Raw genomic sequence first — 18,953 nt, 5'->3', positions numbered from 1 at the left:
CCTGAACTGTCACCATGATATGCTGCTGTGCTGTAGGGCCAAAAGCAATGAGATCAGTCAATCATGGACTGAAACCTCAAAAACTTGAGCCAAAATAAACCTTGTCTCTTTGTAACTTGATTATCTCAGGTATTTTTTTACAGTAATGGAAGGCTGACTAACACAAGAATATTATTTACAAATATGGAAATAATAACTGGAAGAGACAGCTGAAATAATTAAAAGCGAGTACCTGTAGAGGGTGGTTGGGCCAGTGAGGAGAATGAGAGCAGGATCTCAGGTTTCATTATAAATCATTAGTAATATTTGATTTTTAATATTATTTAATATTTGACTTTGATAATTTGAAAACTTTAGAGCATGATAATTTGTTATAACAGGTATACTACCCAAATTTGTAAAAGAAAATATTAATAATGAGCATGCATACAAACCCCCCATTTGTTCTCACCCCTGAAATAACCACACTGTTGTACCAGCACTTGTTTTTGCATACATTTCTCTGTGTCTATTCAAATAAAAATTCACATAGAAAATACACACCTTATGTTCAAAGAAGGACAGATGATTATACAACTGGCTTTCCATATAAACAATGGAATGATAGTATTAAATAATGAAAGATACTAACTTCAAAAAAAAAAAAAGATACTAACTTCCAAGTTGTAATCTTTATTCTGAAGAAATATCCTTTAGAAATAAAAGCAAAAGTTTAGAGAAATGAAACCTAAGAGCATTTCTCTTCACACTAAAAGAAATCCTAAAATGGGGTTCTTTTGGGTGGCAGGGCTGGGTACTGGGGATTTACAAACAGGGTCTCACTGAGTTGCTTAGTGCCTCACCATTGCTGAGGCTGGCTTTGAACTTGAGATCCTCCTGCCTAAGCCTCCCAATTCACTGGGATTACAGGCATGCATCACTGCACCCAGCTAAAAGTGTTTTTTTTTAAGAAAAGAAAATTCACTGTGTGTGTATGTGTGTGTGTGTGTGTGTGTGTGTGTGAGAGAGAGAGAGAGAGAGAGAGAGAGAGAGAGAGAGAGAGAGATCGATCTCCTTCCCAAAAGGAAAATAGAACACTGATTGTTTAAAATTTAATTATAATCTCCATGGCCTTAAGATAGGTATAAAATTAAAATATGTGACACCAACATCATAAAAGTTGGAAGAAGATAAATGGAGTTTAAAGTTTTCTAAAGTTCTTAGGCTATTCAAGAACAGATAAGAAAATTAATTTAACATAGATTCATTTTAGTCATCAATTAACATAACCTCCTGGGTAACCACCAAAATATTAATGAACAAACTATGCATAATTATATGTACTATATATTATGATTACCATAACTTTTAAATAAAAAAGAAAATGCATTCAAAAATGCAAAGAAAAGCAAAAGAAGCAAGAAAATATGAGATCAAACTAATGAAAACCAAATAGTAAGCTGAGATTTAAATCCACATATATCATAATTATGTTAACTGCAAGTGGACTAAATAACCAAATAAAAGGCAAAGACTATCAAATCAGATTTTAAAAAACTCAAACTACATGCTGCTTATAAGAAAGGCATTTTCAGAACAAAGTAAGTTTACAATGAGAGAAAAAGATATCATGTAAAAAAAACTACAAGAAAGCTAGCATAGCTACATTAAAAATCAGACAAAGATATCAAGGCCGAAAAATATTGCAAAAATAAGAAATGATGATCCCAGTGTCAATGTAAAAGTACACTAAAGCAGTAAAATATAGATGCAGCTAATAGAATAGCCTCAAAATATATAAAGCAAAAGTCTATTGAACTAAAACTAGAAAATAATCAAAACCTCAATCATTTTCAGATATTTTAAACATAGCTCTCTGATCAGGTGATAGAAAAATCAGACCCAAATATCAGTAAGGATATACAAGATAAGAGCAAACACTACCATAAATTTGACCTAATTTCTAAGTATAGAGAACATCACATCCAAAAAGTAGAGAATATACATTTTTTCCCAAGCACATGCAGAACATTTACCAAGTTGACTTGATAAGCCAAGTCATAAAGCAAGTATCAACAAATCTCAAAAGATTAATCCATATGTAGTATGTATTATGACAATTGTGAAATTAAGCTAGAAATAATAAAATGATGTAGAAATTAAACAATACTATTTCACTAAAATTGACTGATGATAAAAGCAAGTCATAATAAAACAACTCTGATTCAGTTAAAGCAGTGATTAAAGGAAAATTCAGGGCTTTTAAGAAGGCATACATCATGTAGACGAAAATTTGAGACTGAATGCTCTAAGATCCATCTCAAGAAGCTAAAAAGAGCCATGAATTGAACTCAAGTACATAAAAGTAAGAAAACAATTAACAGAATTAATTGTGAAAGATAAACTAATAATGCTCCTCTAAGTGTCTTGTCCAGTAGAAATATAAGCCGTGTATGTACTTTATGCATTAAGAATGTAAAAAGAGATTCCCAACATGGCGGCGGGCGCAGAGAGATCAAGTCTCTGACCTCTTCAGCTGTGCAGGCATAGGGAGTCGTAAACAACCTAAATCTGTTTGCTCAGGATCACTAGGCAATGCTGAGCTGACGTGGATCTGGGGCGAATAGTCTGGGCCTCTCAGAACACACACTGAGCCCGGATTGGCTGAATTCAAGCTCCCGTTCGCCTGCTTCCTGCAGACAAACAGCTGTGACTCAGCACTAATCCATCCGGCTGAAACAACTGGTCAGCCCTTCTCATCCTATGGAGGTAAATGCCTACCGAGCCTTCATAGGTAGTGGCCACAGGTTTGAAACGGGGCTTGGGAGAGACAGTAAGGACCCACCCATTGCATCGGTCACCCGGCAAAGGGAAACGAACTGTCGCCATTTGCAAGAGATACCACCATGGCAGAGAACTGACGTCATCAGACTGCGGCGGAGGAGATAACTTCATTGAAACCTGAGGCTACAGGTGTGTAATTCCCTAGCCTTCCCTCTCCACACATCGGGGAAACCTTAAGGGCCCCTCCCAGCTCTCCCGTAAGGGCCCCTCCCAGCTATCCCGTGAGCACGATAGCCAGACCGAGGGAATAAGAGGTGGCGCGGGACCCACGGCGCAAAACTACTGCTCCCACCAGTGCTGACAGCTGAGGTCTCTTGCACCAGCTACCGGGGGCGTGGCTACCGGAGGGCAAGTAAAATTCACTGAGGATTCTCAGCCCCAAGCTCAACAAACTTAGGGTCTGAGGGAATGGCAAACTGGGAGAGTGTGCCCAGTCGTTCATGAAAACAGGGCTCCTGGGAGCAGCAGACCTGGCGTGTAGCCAGTATTGTGGTGAGCGGCACCCGTGAGAGGGGCCTGGCTAGAGGAAAAGTGGGAAGTGACTAGACACAAGAGGAGGCCCTAGACACTCAGGACTGGAGACTCGCCCAGTCTGGGAGGAGCTGCTGCACAGTGATTGGTTCCCGCGTATTGACAGGAGAAACTTGGCCTGGTGGGCACAGCGCCACCTACTGGAAGAGAAGTTAATCAAACTCTAAGACTGCATTTATTAGTTTTATTTTTCTTTTCTCTCTCTTTTTTTTTTTTTTTTGATTTGGGTTTTTCTTTCATTTTCATTTTTCTTTCTTGTTGTTTTTTTAAATTTTTTTTTACAATTTTTAAAAAAATTTTTTTTTCTTCTAATTTTAATTTTCATTTTTTTAAAAAATTTTTTTTCTTTTTTTATTTCCTATTTTTTTCTTCTTTTGTCTTTTCATTTCTTTTCAATTATCTTATCCCCCCTTCCTTGAATTCTACCTGCTTACTCTCATTCTCTTTAGTGACTTCTTCCCTTCCCTTCTAATACCTTTCCTCCCAAGCATCTAATAAATTTATAGGAGTAAACAGTAACTAATCAGTCAAACAGAACAAGAAGTAACATGAGCAGCTTTAAAAAGCAAGGAAGAAAAGGAGTACAAACAATGCAGGACAGCCTAAATATTCAGGAGGATATAGAGTCATCAGAAAAATGGTCATATAAAGAACTCAAGGAACACCTTAGACAGATGGAATGGAACCTTAAAGAGGATACAAGACAGCAAATTCAAGCAGCGAAAGAACACATTGAGAATGAATTACATAAATAGATAAAAGAAGAAGTTAAGCATCTTTATCAGGAGATAGAGATTATAAAAAATAATCAAACAATAATTCTAGAAATGAAGGAAACAATAAACCAAATTAAAAACTCAATTGAGAGTATCACTAACAGAGTGCAGCAAGTAGAAGCCAGAATGTCAGATAATGAAGACAAAATATATCATCTTGAAAAGAGTCTAGCCAACTCAGAAGGGCTGGTAAAAAATCATGAGAAAAACATCCAAGAGTTATGGAATAACATAAAAAAACCAAACTTACAAGTCATCGGGATAGAAGAAGGTACAGAGATTCAAACCAAGGGAATGAGTAACCTGCTGAATGAAATAATTACAGAAAACTTTCCAGAATTAAAAAAGGAAACAGATATACAAATTGAAGATGCATACAGGACACCGAGCACACAAAATCAAAGTAGACCAACGCCAAGACACATTGTTATGAAGATATCCAATATACAGAACAAAGAGAAAATATTAAAAGCTACAAGAGAAAGGAGACAGATTACATTCAGGGGTAAACCAATAAGGTTAACAACGGATTTTTCATCACAGACACTGAAAGCAAGAAGGTCATGGAACAATGTATTTCAAACACTGAAAGACAATGGATGCCAACCAAGAATTCTGTATCCAGCAAAATTAAGCTTCAGATATGACAACGAAATAAAAATCTTTCATGATAAACAAAAGTTAAAAGAATTTGCAGTCAGAAAACCAGCATTGCAAAGCATTTTGAGCAAAACACTACACGAGGAAGAAATGAAAAACAATAACCAAAACCATCAGTAGGAAGTGCCTTGGTAAAGACAGAGGGTGAGGGGAAAGATAATCATGGAGAAACAAACTAAATTTTTTAAAAAAAGGATAAATAATCAAACATGGATGGAAGTACAAACCATATATCAATAGTAACTCTGAATGTTAATGGCTTAAACTCTCCAATAAAGCGACATAGGATGGTATCATGGATTAAAAAAACAAATCCAACAATATGCTGCCTCCAGGAGACACATCTGATTGGAAAAGACACACACAGGCTGAAGGTGAAAGGATGGGAAAAAATATACCATGCACACGGTCCTCGTAAGCAAGCAGGGGTGTCCATCCTCATATCGAATAAAATCGACTTCAAGACTAAGTTAATCAAAAGGGATAAAGAAGGTCATTATATACTGTTAAAAGGAAACATTCACCAACAAAACATAACAATTATCAATATTTATGCACCAAATAATGGTGCTGCGACATTCATAAAACAAATTCTCCTCAAGTTCAAGAATCAAATAGACCACAACACAATTATTATGGGTGACTTCAACACACCTCTCTCACCATTGGACAGATCCTCCAAACAAAAGTTGAATAAAGAAACTATAGAACTCAACATCACAATCAATAACCTAGACTTAACTGACATATATAGAATATATCAACCATCATCAAATGGATATACTTTTTTCTCAGCAGCACATGGATCCTTCTCAAAAATAGACCATATATTATGCCATAGGGCAACCCTCAGTAAATATAAAGGGGTGGAGATAATACCTTGCATTTTATCTGATCATAATGGAATGAAACTGGAAATCAATGATAAAAGAAGGAAGGAAAAATCCTACATCACATGGAAAATGAACAATATGTTACTGAATGATCAATGGGTTACAGAAGACATAAAGGAGGAAATCAAAAAATTCTTAGAGATAAATGAAAATACAGACACAACATATCGGAATCTATGGGACACAATGAAAGCAGTTTTAAGAGGAAAATTCATCGCCTGGTGGTCATTCCTCAAAAAAAGAAAAAAAAACCAACAAATAAATGAGCTCACACTTCATCTCAAAGCCCTAGAAAAGGAAGAGCAAAGCAACAGCAAATGTAGCAGAAAGCAAGAAATAATTAAAATCAGAGCGGAAATCAATGAAATTGAAACAAAAGAAACTATTGAAAAAATTACCAAAACCAAAAGTTGGTTCTTCGAAAAAATAAATAAGATCGACAGACCTTTAGCCATGCTAATGAAGAGAAGAAGAGAGAGAACTCAAATTACTAACATACGGGATGAAAAAGGCAATATCACAACAGATGCTACAGAAATACAGAAGACAATTAGAAATTATTTTGAAAACCTATATTCCAATAAAATAGAAGATAGTGAAGACATCGATAAATTTCTTAAGTCATATGATTTGCCCAGACTGAGTAAGGAGGATACACACAATTTGAACAGACCAATATCAATGGATGAAATTGAAGAAGCCATCAAAAGACTACCAACCAAGAAAAGCCCAGGACTGGATGGGTATACAGCAGAGTTTTACAAAACCTTTAAAGAAGAATTAATACCAATACTTTTCAAGTTATTTCAGGAAACAGAAAAAGAGGGAGCTCTTCCAAATTCATTCTATGAGGCCAACATCACCCTGATTCCGAAACCAGACAAAGACACTTCAAAGAAAGAAAACTACAGACCAATATCTCTAATGAACCTAGATGCAAAAATCCTCAATAAAATTCTGGCGAATCGAATACAAAAACACATCAAAAAAATTGTGCACCATGATCAAGTAGGATTCATCCCTGGGATGCAAGGATGGTTCAATATATGGAAATCAATAAATGTTATTCACCACATCAATAGACTTAAAGATAAGAACCATTTGATCATCTCGATAGACGCAGAGAAAGCATTCGACAAAGTACAGCATCCCTTTATGTTCAAAACATTAGAAAAACTAGGGATAACAGGAACTTATCTTGACATTGTAAAAGCTATCTATGCTAAGCCTCAGGCTAGCATCATTCTGAATGGACAAAAGCTAAAGGCATTCCCTCTAAAATCTGGAACAAGACAGGGATGCCCTCTATCACCACTTCTATTCAATATAGTTCTCGAAACACTGGCCAGAGCAATTAGACAGACGAAAGAAATTAAAGGCATAAAAATAGGAAAAGAAGAACTTAAATTACCACTATTTGCAGATGACATGATTCTATACCTAGAAGACCCAAAAGGGTCTACAAAGAAACTACTAGAACTAATAAATGAATTCAGCAAAGTGGCAGGATATAAAATCAACATGCATAAATCAAAGGCATTTCTGTATATCAGCGACAAAACTTCTGAAACGGAAATGAGGAAAAACACTCCATTCACAATATCCTCAAAAAAAATAAAATACTTGGGAATCAACCTAACAAAAGAGGTGAACGATTTATACAATGAAAACTACAGAACCCTAAAGAGAGAAGTAGAAGAAGATCTTAGAAGATGGAAAAATATACCCTGTTTATGGATAGGCAGAACTAACATCATCAAAATGGCGATATTACCAAAAGTTCTCTATAGGTTTAATGCAATGCCAATCAAAATCCCAAGGGCATTTCTTGTAGAAATAGATAAAGCAATCATGAAATTCATATGGAAAAATAAAAGACCCAGAATAGCAAAAGCAATTCTAAACAGGAAGTGTGAATCAGGCGGTATAGCGATACCAGATTTCAAACTGTATTACAGAGCAATAGTGACAAAAACAGCATGGTACTGGTACCAAAACAGGCGGGTGGACCAATGGTATAGAATAGAGGACACAGAGACTAATCCACAAAGTTACAACTATCTTATATTTGATAAAGGGGCTAAAAGCATGCAATGGAGGAAGGATAGCATCTTCAACAAATGGTGTTGGGAAAACTGGAAATCCATATGCAACAAAATGAAACTGAATCCCTTTCTCTCGCCATGCACAAAAGTTAACTCAAAATGGATCAAGGAGCTTGATATCAAATCAGAGACTCTGCATCTGATAGAAGAAAAAGTTGGCTCCGATCTACATATTGTGGGGTCGGGCTCCAAATTCCTTAATAGGACACCCATAGCACAAGAGTTAATAACAAGAATCAACAAATGGGACTTACTTAAACTAAAAAGATTTTTCTCAGCAAGAGAAACAATAAGAGAGGTAAATAGGGAGCCTACATCCTGGGAACAAATTTTTACTCCTCACACTTCAGATAAAGCCCTAATATCCAGAGTATACGAAGAACTCAAAAAATTAGACCATAAGATAACAAATAACCCAATCAACAAATGGGCCAAGGACCTGAACAGACACTTCTCAGAGGAGGATATACAATCAATCAACAAGTACATGAAAAAATGCTCACCATCTCTAGCAGTCAGAGAAATGCAAATCAAAACCACCCTAAGATACCATCTCACTCCAGTAAGATTGGCAGCCATTATGAAGTCAAACAACAATGAGTGCTGGCGAGGATGTGGAGAAAAGGGTACATTTGTACATTGCTGGTGGGACTGCAAATTGGTGAGGCCAATTTGGAAAGCAGTATGGAGATTCCTGGGAAAGCTGGGAATGGAACCACCATTTGACCCTGCTATTGCCCTTCTCGGACTATTCCCTGAAGACCTTAAAAGAGCATGCTACAGGGATACTGCCACATCGATGTTCATAGCAGCACAATTCACAATAGCTAGACTGTGGAACCAACCCAGATGCCCTTCAATAGATGAATGGATTAAAAATGTGGCATCTATACACAATGGAGTACTATGCAGCAATGAAAAATGACAAAATCATGGAATTTGCAGGGAAATGGATGGCACTAGAGCAGATTATGCTTAGTGAAGCTAGCCAATCCCTAAAAAACAAATACCAAATGTCTTCTTTGATATAATGAGAGCAACTATGAACAGAGCAGGGAGAAAGAGCAGGAAGAAAAGATTAACATTAAACAGAGACATGAGATGGGAGGGAAAGGGAGAGAAAAGGGAAATTGCATGGAAATGAAGGGAGACCCTCATTGCTATACAAAATTACATATAAGAGGTTGTGAGGGGAATGGGAAAATAAACAAGGAGAGAAATGAATTACAGTAGATGGGGTAGAGAGAGAAGATGGGAGGGGAAGGGAGGGGGGATAGTAGGGGATAGGAAAGGTAGCAGAATACAACAATTACTAATAGGGCATTATGTAAAATTTTGGATGTGTAACCGACGTGATTCTGCAATCTGCATTTGGGGTAAAATTGGGGGTTCATAACCCACTTCAATCTAATGTATGAAATATGATATGTCAAGAGCTTTGTAATGTTGTGAACAACCAATAAAAAAAATAAAATTAAAAAAAATGTAAAAAGAAATAGATGAACATAATTTTACCCCGAATTTCAAAAAAAACCCAACAATTTATGCAAAAACTATGAATAAGTTATTTTACATTACTTCTTTCATACTAAATCTTCAAGAGTCGATGAATATTTTACATCTATAGCATATCGCAGTTCAGGTGCTAAGTTTTTAATGGCTAATATGAAATACAATTCTATCAAAACTAAAGGTGTATTTAACAGAAAAACATTATACACCACTTCCATTTTTTAAAAAATTCATTAAAATTAAAAAACTTAAAAATACACTTCCTCACTCACTCTAGCCATGTCTCAATTGTGAAATAGGGATTGTTTTATTCATTTAGTACATTTCTAGAAGGTGATGTAGAACATTAACATGACCTTGGAGTAGGGAAAGATTTCATAAACAAAAATGCAAAAATTAATAATAAAGGAAGATACTATAAATTTCACTTTATTAAAGTAGGTACTTCCAGTTTATCAAAAGATACATTTAGGGGCTGGGATTGTAGCTTAATGGCAGAGTGCTTGCCTAGCAAATGTGAGGCACTGGGTTTGATCCTCAACACAACATAAAAAAGTGAATCAAAAAATGAGAGAAGATATTTGCAATACAGATATCTGACAAAGGACTGATTAACCAGAATCAACACAGATTATGAATCAATAAAGAAAAGATTGACAACACAATAAGAATATGAGCCAAAGATTTAAAGACTTCATACAAGAGAATACTTAAATAAACCTATGAAAAATTGGCAATACCATTATCAGGTAAGTGCAAATCAAAGTAATGAGATGCTACCACACACCTACAAATATAGCAATATCAACAGGAAAACAAAACAAAACTGAGATTACCAAGTATGTGGAGCGAGGGGAGGTCTCCTGTCTGCTGGAGGGCCTACAGATTGTAACAACCACTTGGAGAAACTGACTATACTGCATCAATTAAATCAACTCTTCCACCTACTCCATGATCTAGCAATTCCACTGCTAGGTGGATGCTCACAAAGATTCTCTCCTTGGCTGAACTCTGACCAGGATTCTCTGAACCCTCTTCTCCATTGGTCTTCAATCTCAGCCTATAAAAAGTTACAGACTCTCAACACAAATGATCTTCACATCCTATCCCCCCCCACACATACATATTAAAATACTTATATACTAATGTAGTTTCTGACAGCTCAAGATCACACCCTTAGGGATGACCCTTAGAGTACCTGAGAAAGCTCAGTTGCCAAAAGACTTTCCTGTTTATTTTAGCCAACACCCAATGATATCCCCTGCCCTGTTCTTAGACTACTTACTAAAAAGCGTTCCCAAATGTAAATCCTTTCTCTGTCCCTTTGAGATGTCTATGTGTCTCCTTCAACTCAAGAGCATCTTTCTCAAGGACATGAAAGCCATTCCCTTAAAGTATAATCACCACAAAGGATAGGGTCACTATCTCCCAGTCTCTGTTGGAAGACAGATTCTTTAACTGCCAGTTAATAGACACAGCTAGCTTAGTCTGTCTTTATACAGATTAGCCCTTGTAAATTTTTACTTCCTTGACTCTACTGAGCCCCTTCCACCCTACCTCATTCTCCCTGTAAGGCACCCCATTGACTTCTATAGCAATCAAAGTTGATTTCATATCATACTGGAACTTCTTCCTATTGCAATAGTATATTACTGATTAAAATTTGTCCTTACTACTTTAATGTCTAGCTTAATTTATCTTTGGCAATATCTAACAGAAATGAGCACATGCATGCACCAAAGGTATGTATAAGCTTGCTTGAATCAGCATCATTCATAATAAAAACAACTGAAAACAGCCTCAATGCCCAGAAACAGAATGCACAAAAAAATTGTGAAATATTCATACAATGGGATGAAATACAGAAACTAAAAAGAATAAACCAATTCTGCACATAACAACATGGGTAAATCCACCACCCCCATAATGTTCAATGAAGATAGCCAGGCACAAAAGAGTATGTACTTGTCTGGCTTCCTACTGCACAAACAATTACCTAGCTTTACAATTACCTAGTTTTATTATTTAAGACTTAGTAGGTCAGATGTCCAGGCCTGACTCCACCAATATTCTGCCCAGAGTCTTACAAGGCTGACATCAAGGTGTCAGCTAGACTGCAGTTCTCATCTGTAGCTCAATGTCCTCTTTCAAGCTCATTCAGTCTATTGTCAAAATTCAGTTCCTATTGGTTGTAGGGCACATGGTCCTTTTTCTCTGTGGCTGTCAATCTTAACTCCTAAAGGCCATCTGTTCATGGCCTTCTCACAATGTGACAGTTTACTGCTTCTTCTAGGCCAGCAAAATCGTGTCTCTTAGGCTTAGAATCCAGTCTCTGACCTTGGAAAGTCCTTGTTAAGGGATTGCCTGATTAAGTTAGCCCTGCCCAGGATGATCTCCCTTTTGATTAACTCCAAGTTGATTGTTTTGGGACTTAATTATGTCCTTAAAAATCCCCTAACCTAATCACAGGATGGACTGAAATGTTCCCACCATACTCTAGGGGACAAGATTATGCATAATTCTTCCTACTACAATATCAAGTTATTTTATTTTTTAAAGTGAAAAAACAAAAATGCTGCAAAAATAATCTAAGCTGATAGGAGTCAGGTGGCAATCCCTTTGTTGGGTGGAGTATATAGAGGGAGGAAAGAATGAGGAGGCATCTGTGTTCTGCAAATGTTCTGTAGCTTAACCTCAGAGACAAAAACACAGTGGTGCACTTTGTAAAAACTTATTGCAGAATAACATCAGTTATTCATCAGTTGTAGACATAATATTTAAGGACTTTACAGATGTTATTCTGCAATACGTTTATATAAACATAAAAAGGTTTTCAGGAGGCTTTCTTTATACAAAAGAATGATAGCTAGCATTAAAATTGTGTAAGATGGGCATTGGTAACTACTTGAAATTAGTTTATGCCCCTAAGCCATTTAAATATCCTGATAAATTTACATGTATCTTTAATTTACTTAGAACATTTTCTTGTAAAAATATAAAAAAATCAAACTTTAATCTGACTCTTCCTCCTTTGCACAGAATTTGTGTGCTCACAAGATAAATGTAGAGACAGCAATGTTGCTGTATGCATTTGCTGAAATGGGCAAGAAATAAAAGACTGATGGGCCTAATTTAGTAGGATTGATAAAATCTTTATATCCTTAGCATATAGTCTAGAAACACCTTTAAGAAACACAAGGCTCTTGTAAGAGAGAGGCCCAGGCACTATTTGCAGAGCTGGCCAGCCCAGATCTAATTCCCTTCTCTACACTCCCATTCTGTTCTAAGCCAAGTAAATCACACTATTTCACATTGAATATACATGAACACATCTTTCCATGAAAATCAGGAAAATACATTACCCAACTTATTGTAATCAATACATATAGAAGTCACATAAAATTCCATAAAATTCAATGTTTTATTTAAGAATAAAACATTACTAAACAGACTTGGAAAGTATATTAAAATAAAAACTTAAGATAAAATGGTTCACCAATGCAAGGATAGTTCAATAGCCATAAATCTATTATATAATTTATAATATCAAACTAAGGAGAAAAAAAATCATACAAACATCTTAAAAGGTGCTGAAAAGACATTTGATAAAATTTACCATTTATGTATGACTGAAAATACTTTTATTAGAATAGGAAGGTTATGTCCATAAAAGGATAAGATATATCTCAGTCAACCCAGAAGCCAGTATCATGTTTAAATGGGAAAACACTAGCAGCATTCTCATTGAGTTTAGAAATGTAATAAGATTATCATTGGCAAAATTGTTTGGTTTGTTTTTTGGTTCTGGGGATTGAACCCAGGGCCTTGTGCATGTGAGGCAAGCACTCTACCAACTGAGCTATGTCCCCAGCTTAAGATTATCATTATTAATATTTTTATTTAATATTGTTCTGGAGATTCTGTAACAAAAGAAACTAGGGGCACAAAATAAGAAACACATAATTTAAAAGCAGGAGGTAAAATGATTATTTGCTTATGTTGAGTGTAGATATAGAAATAACCTAGAGAAATCTTGACACAAGAGAATGTAGTAAGATGAATGGGTACGAAATTACTATACAGAAATCAATAATTTTTATATTCACAAGAAGTAGGAATATAAACTGGAAAGATATTGTTTACAGTAATAGCAAGAACAAATGTACCTAATAGTAAACTTAATAAATATGCAAGATTTATTTGATATAAAGATTAAAATGTTCCTGAGGGTCATGAAAAAGAATGAACATATGAAAAGACAATTCATATCATAAGTTTGTGATTTCTTCTTAAAGTAAGTAGTTTATGAATTCAGCTCAATCATATAAAAGCACTCACAGACTGTTTTTTTGATACATAGACAAGCTGAAGTTAAATTCATAGAGACTATCAGACAAGCATGAAAAGCCAGGACACTGTAGAAAAAGATCAGAATACTCTCCCTACTAATAGAAAATATGTAAAAAAAAATTTAAGCACACACACAAATAAATAAAGTGAGATAATGAGATAATTAAAATAGTATGCTATTGATACATGACAGACAACTCAATGGAATATAGTAGGATGAAAATAAAAACAAGTGCGGGAATCCAATATTTGATAAATAGTTGCTGAGGCTGGTCTCAAACCTGCAATCTTCTTGCCTTATATAAGAGAGGAAAAGATGGGTTATTCACTAAATTATTTAGGATAAGTAGAGAGATATCTAAAAAAAAATAAGGTTGGAACCATAATTAAAATTTTATAGTAGTATAATTTCTTGATGTAAATATTTAAATGCAAAAATATAAAAAAAGATCAAACAAAAAGACTCAATGAAACTGTAAGAAAATTCTATAAACTTTAAAGAAGCTCTTTCTTCTTCCATAAAATAAAAAGTTATAATCACTATATAAAAATAAAAATTGAATGCAACAAAACCCACCATAAACGCTGGGTGTGGTGGTGCATGCCTGTAATCCCAGCAGCTAGGGAGGAGGATGGGGAGTTCAAAGCCAGATTCAGCAACAGCAAGATGCTAAGCAACTCAGTGAGACCCTGCCTCTAAATAAAATACAAAATAGGGATGGGGATGTGGCTCAGTGGTTGAGTGCCCCTGAATTTAATTTGTGGCACCCCCCCCAAAAAAAAAACCCATAAAGAAATTTAAACACAAACAAGAAATTGGAAAAAACATATTTGTAACAACATAAGAAATGTTCTTTCCTTTTAAATAGAGTTCCTACCTGTCATTAAGAAAATACTAACAAACCAACAAAAAAACTGGACAAAGGACAGAACCAACAGTTCAAGGAAAAGAAACATGAACGTCTCTTTAACATATGAAAAGAGGCTCAATTACTTCATTGAAATTTCAACTTTTCTGAGTTTATTGGATTGGGAAAGGTTAATATTAGGAAGGCGGGGAACACATTGGTTACTCCACCTTGGCTGTTGGGAATGTGATCTGCACACCAGGATGGGGGACAACCGGACAATCAATACGAAAGTTCCCAATTTACACTTCCTTTGCTCAGGCATTTCCACTTCTAGGAATTTATTATCCTACAGATAAATTCACGCATATGCCAAATGGATTAAGTTCTCAGTTAATCAATGTAGCACTACTGGTGATAACAAGATGTGAAATAACAAACCTTGCATCCTTGGGGACTGGCTGCATAAATTTAGGTACCCTGGAATACAGGGCAGCAATAAAACAAAGGAGAAAGTTCCTTCCCCCCAGCCCTCAATACTGAGGATTGACTCCAGGGTAACTACCACCGAACTACATCCCCAGACACTGAACTACATCCCCAGGCCTTTTTATTTATTTATTTTTCATTTTCAGACAAGGTCTCAGTTGCTGAGGCTGGCCTCAAACCAGCAGTCATCTTGCCTCAGCTTCCTGATTACAGGTGTGCACCAGCTTCACCTGACAGAGAAAGTTCTTTATATACTAATGTGGAATGATCTCCAAGATAAAATTGAAAGTACAAAAAGAAGAAAGAAATGTGTGTGCAGCATGCTACCATGCTACTACTTGTGTAAGAAAAAGAAAGCACATGTAAATTTTCTCTTAATGCATAAACTCTGCCTGGAAGAATGGCCAAGAAACTGATAATAATATCTATCATCAAGATAGAGTCCGGCTGCCTCACCGACAAGGACGGGAGGGAGGACTTTCACCTTGTGCCTTTTGTACCCTTTGATTTTTTTTTTTTTTAATTTATTTTTTTTTAGTTTTAAGTGGACACAATATCTTTATTTTATTTTTATGTGGTGCTGAGAATCGAACCCTGTGCCTCAGGCATGCTAGGTGAGCGCACTACCATTTGAGCCACATCCCCAGCCCCTGTACCCTTTGATTTTAAACCATATGAATATATTATTTTGTGACACATGAACTTTTGATAGATGATGTAAAGGACAGAGTGATACTCTAACCTGGTCTATGCTTATCCCAAACTTGGCTTCAAATAAAGCCTCTATTAATATTATAGATATTTGATTGGGAAACAAAAGAAGATAAGTAATTTTGTTTTTACTTGAAAACTAAAGTTCCAAAATAAAAATTATGTAAGAAAATAAAAAAGTGAAAAAAAGAATAAAGAAAAACAGTCGCTTGACAATAGAAATAGTAAGATCACCATTTGTTTCAAGCCATCAACCAACAACTAAATTGTTGCTAAGGGAATATACTAAGTCTTTGGCAATACAGAAGTGATGAGATGATAAATATAGCTTTTTATTAGATATTTCCATGTTGTTTGATTACTGTCCTTGATATATAAATTTTTTAAAATTTATAATTTTAAAAAATCAGATTTAAACATAAAAAGTCTACATTTCCATTGGTAACCAAATATATAGAAAAGTGTTTAACCTAGTAATTCAAAAGAAAGAAAAAGCTCTCTACATAAAAATTCATTCAACACCATACATGAAATATAAATATATTCACCTATAATTTATATATTCATGTATACCTATAAACAAAATAAAATAATTCATTAAATGATAAGGTATCCACAAAACATGCTAGTCTATTAAATTACATTTATGTAAATCAGATGGTAATTGGCATAATATCTATGGCATAATGCTAATTTTTCAAAAGTTATATTTTATGTACAACTTAGTAAAAACAGTCAATGAGCAAGAAAGGGGTGGAATTCTAGTTAACTCAACACTTTCAATGTCCTAATTTCAAATTTTTAATTTTTTCAAAAATTTCAACTTCAAGTTTCTCTATTTTTGTGTTTGAGAAGCAAATTTAGAATTTAATTTGAGAAACAAACCAGAGTGACGATGCCTATTTGCTAACCCAAGCAAGGATAACTAACTGACCATCAGGAACTGTGGACTTCTATACGGAAAGAGCCACTTACTTGCATCTCCTCCTGGAGAAGGAAGACGGGCCACCTGTTCCAGGGAGGTGCTTCTGAAAGGCTGTGCCAGCTTCTCCAGGGATAGGACATTGTCCCTGCGCAGCACCTTCCCATCAGGGCTGCTAAAGAGGTCCCTGATGTCCTTCCTTTGTTTAGATTCTTGAAGGAAACTTTCAAAAGATTTGTCTTTGAATTTGAGGGAGGAAAAAAGTGAGGCTCCTTTCTTTGGAACCCTAGCAGCATCTGGTAAGGTCTCTTGCAAACTCACTTTCTCCAGGAGTATGGGGACATCTTCCATCTTGCTGCAGGGTGGGGACGCTAGTGCAGGAAATCTCTTAGATGGCCGATTGGGCAAACTATGGGCGCGGAGGGCAGGGTCCGAAGGGCTAAGCCTCGAGAACTGAGCAGCCTGGGAACCCAGGGACAAGAAAGCAGAGGCCCTGCTTGCCACATGTGTCCCACTGGACTGCTGGTCCCCCTCCTTGTTGGAACTGGTTTTCCGAAGGCTGAATGAGCGAGTACAGGTGTGTGGCTGATCTGTAGGCAAAGTTTTGGATTCTGACTTGGCCCAGGCCTTCTTTCCACCTTCGGAGCTGGGAAAGAAGTTTCCCAGGGACTTTCGGAGGGCATTAGCTATGAGCCGCAGGGGCGACTTAGGTGGGGCACCTTGCTCTGCTGGAGTCCGTACAGCTGGGGCCCGTGTCTCCTCCTGGGCCTCTCTCTGGGCTGGCAGTGTCTGTTTCCATGCCCGAGGGAGGGTCAAGGGGTGGACTGGCTTCAGCACACGGCCTGGTCTATCACCCCCAGGACTGTCCTGGGAAAGTGGTTCCTCGGCCCTGAGGTGCACACTCTCAGGGATGGAGTCATTCCAATCCAGCAGCATGGTCTTCTGTTCCTGAGTGAGGACTAACTTCTTCAAGCCCGACTTCCTCTCCTCTGCCAGCTCTGACCTGCCCTCCTGCTGCCTCCTGGGTCTGATACTCTCCTCTCTTGGTTCTTTTCCATCCACGAGAGATTGCTCTTGATGTGTGAGGCACCTGTCCTTCTGCCCAATGGGGTATGGGTCTTTGTGTAGGCTCTTGGTACCTCCAAGAGGGGCCTCTGCTTCCTCACAGTCCTCAGAAGCCATCTCCACAGGGCTTGTGACACTGTCTCCTCCGGGGCTCACCAGGCAGTATTCTGCCCGCTCCAGCACGGCACCACGAGGCAGATAGAGGGGAGTTTCCATGGGTGTTCCTTGGGCTCTGGCTCGTCTCAGAAAGATTGGGGTAGATGGACTGGAATGACCTCTGGAGGCCTGTGAATGGGGACTGTAAGCTGCCACCTAGAGGGGATGGGCAGAAATGGCAGTTAGCTAATAATTTACAGCATTCATTTATATGGAGGAGGCAAATCCCAACCCACACTCTACTTCCTTCTTTTCTCCAGATCTCAGATACCAAAGTCAAAAATGGTTTTGCCTCAGAGGATTTCATGGGGCTGCTCTTTGTTCTAAGAGTGTTCTTGGAACCTGTTGAGATCTACCAGGAGCCCCTAAATCCACACCGATTAAAGGTCATTCTGGGTCCTAGATTGGGTGGGTAGGAAGCCAGAAGGGAAGACCCACGTGTGTCTGCTGCCCTTGATGAGCTTCTGGGCCAATGAGCACAGGGATGGCTGGCCCCCAAGGATGGCCAGGCTCATGGCAGAAGGCAAGATCCCCAATGGCTTGCCCAAGCATGGTCCTACCAAATGGCCTCCTTTACACAGATATGTTCCTCTAACAATCACAAGACCAAGATTTCTTTGTTGGAGGCTTTTGAGGTGAGAAAGTGAAAGTTACCTTTCTGCTGTGGTGGCAAAAGTGTGACCTTTAGGACCTTTCAGTGACCTTCTAAATTTCACACCTTGTACCACTGAGAAAAGTAGCCACTTCCAGCATGGGGGAACTTGGCCCTTGGCAAAGGGAGAATATAAGTAGACTCTGCATCGAGTGGCTGTGCCCTGCAGGTCAGAGAACTGGGGCCTTCACAAGAGCATTCATTATTTCTGTCTTGTGCACTTGACTTCCTAGAACCTACAACAGGGCTGGCAGGCACAGAGGCTTGACAATTGCCTATGGAAAGAAAGAGTCCAGCCATGCTTGTCAAAAATGACATTTCCTATACAAGAAACATGTTGCTTCCAAGGTCCTTGGATGCTAGCAAAGGTTCCCTCTGTGTCTGTTCCTTCAGTTGTGAGCTCCTTAATACCCACTGTGAGTTCCCCAAGGGCAGAGCACCTGTCCCACCATCTCTGCAT

General features: G+C 37.4%; 1 protein-coding gene across 1 annotated transcript in view; it reads right to left on the bottom strand.

Annotated features, from left to right (window-relative positions):
- The window catches only part of MICAL2 (microtubule associated monooxygenase, calponin and LIM domain containing 2), a 215,296-nt gene that overhangs the window by 34,892 nt on the left and 161,451 nt on the right, over window positions 1-18,953 (bottom strand). Inside the window, exon 30 of the mRNA XM_081263018.1 lies at window positions 16,674-17,997. Within this exon, the coding sequence (XP_081119144.1) occupies window positions 16,674-17,997 (1,324 nt within the window). The remainder of the gene's footprint in view (window positions 1-16,673; window positions 17,998-18,953) is intronic.

The sequence above is a fragment of the Spermophilus citellus genome (assembly GCF_964194105.1).
Source record: "Spermophilus citellus genome assembly, chromosome: 2".
NCBI classification, from domain to species: Eukaryota; Metazoa; Chordata; class Mammalia; order Rodentia; family Sciuridae; genus Spermophilus; species Spermophilus citellus.
Note: the sequence above shows the minus strand (reverse complement) of the source record. Positions and strands in the feature narration are given on the sequence as shown.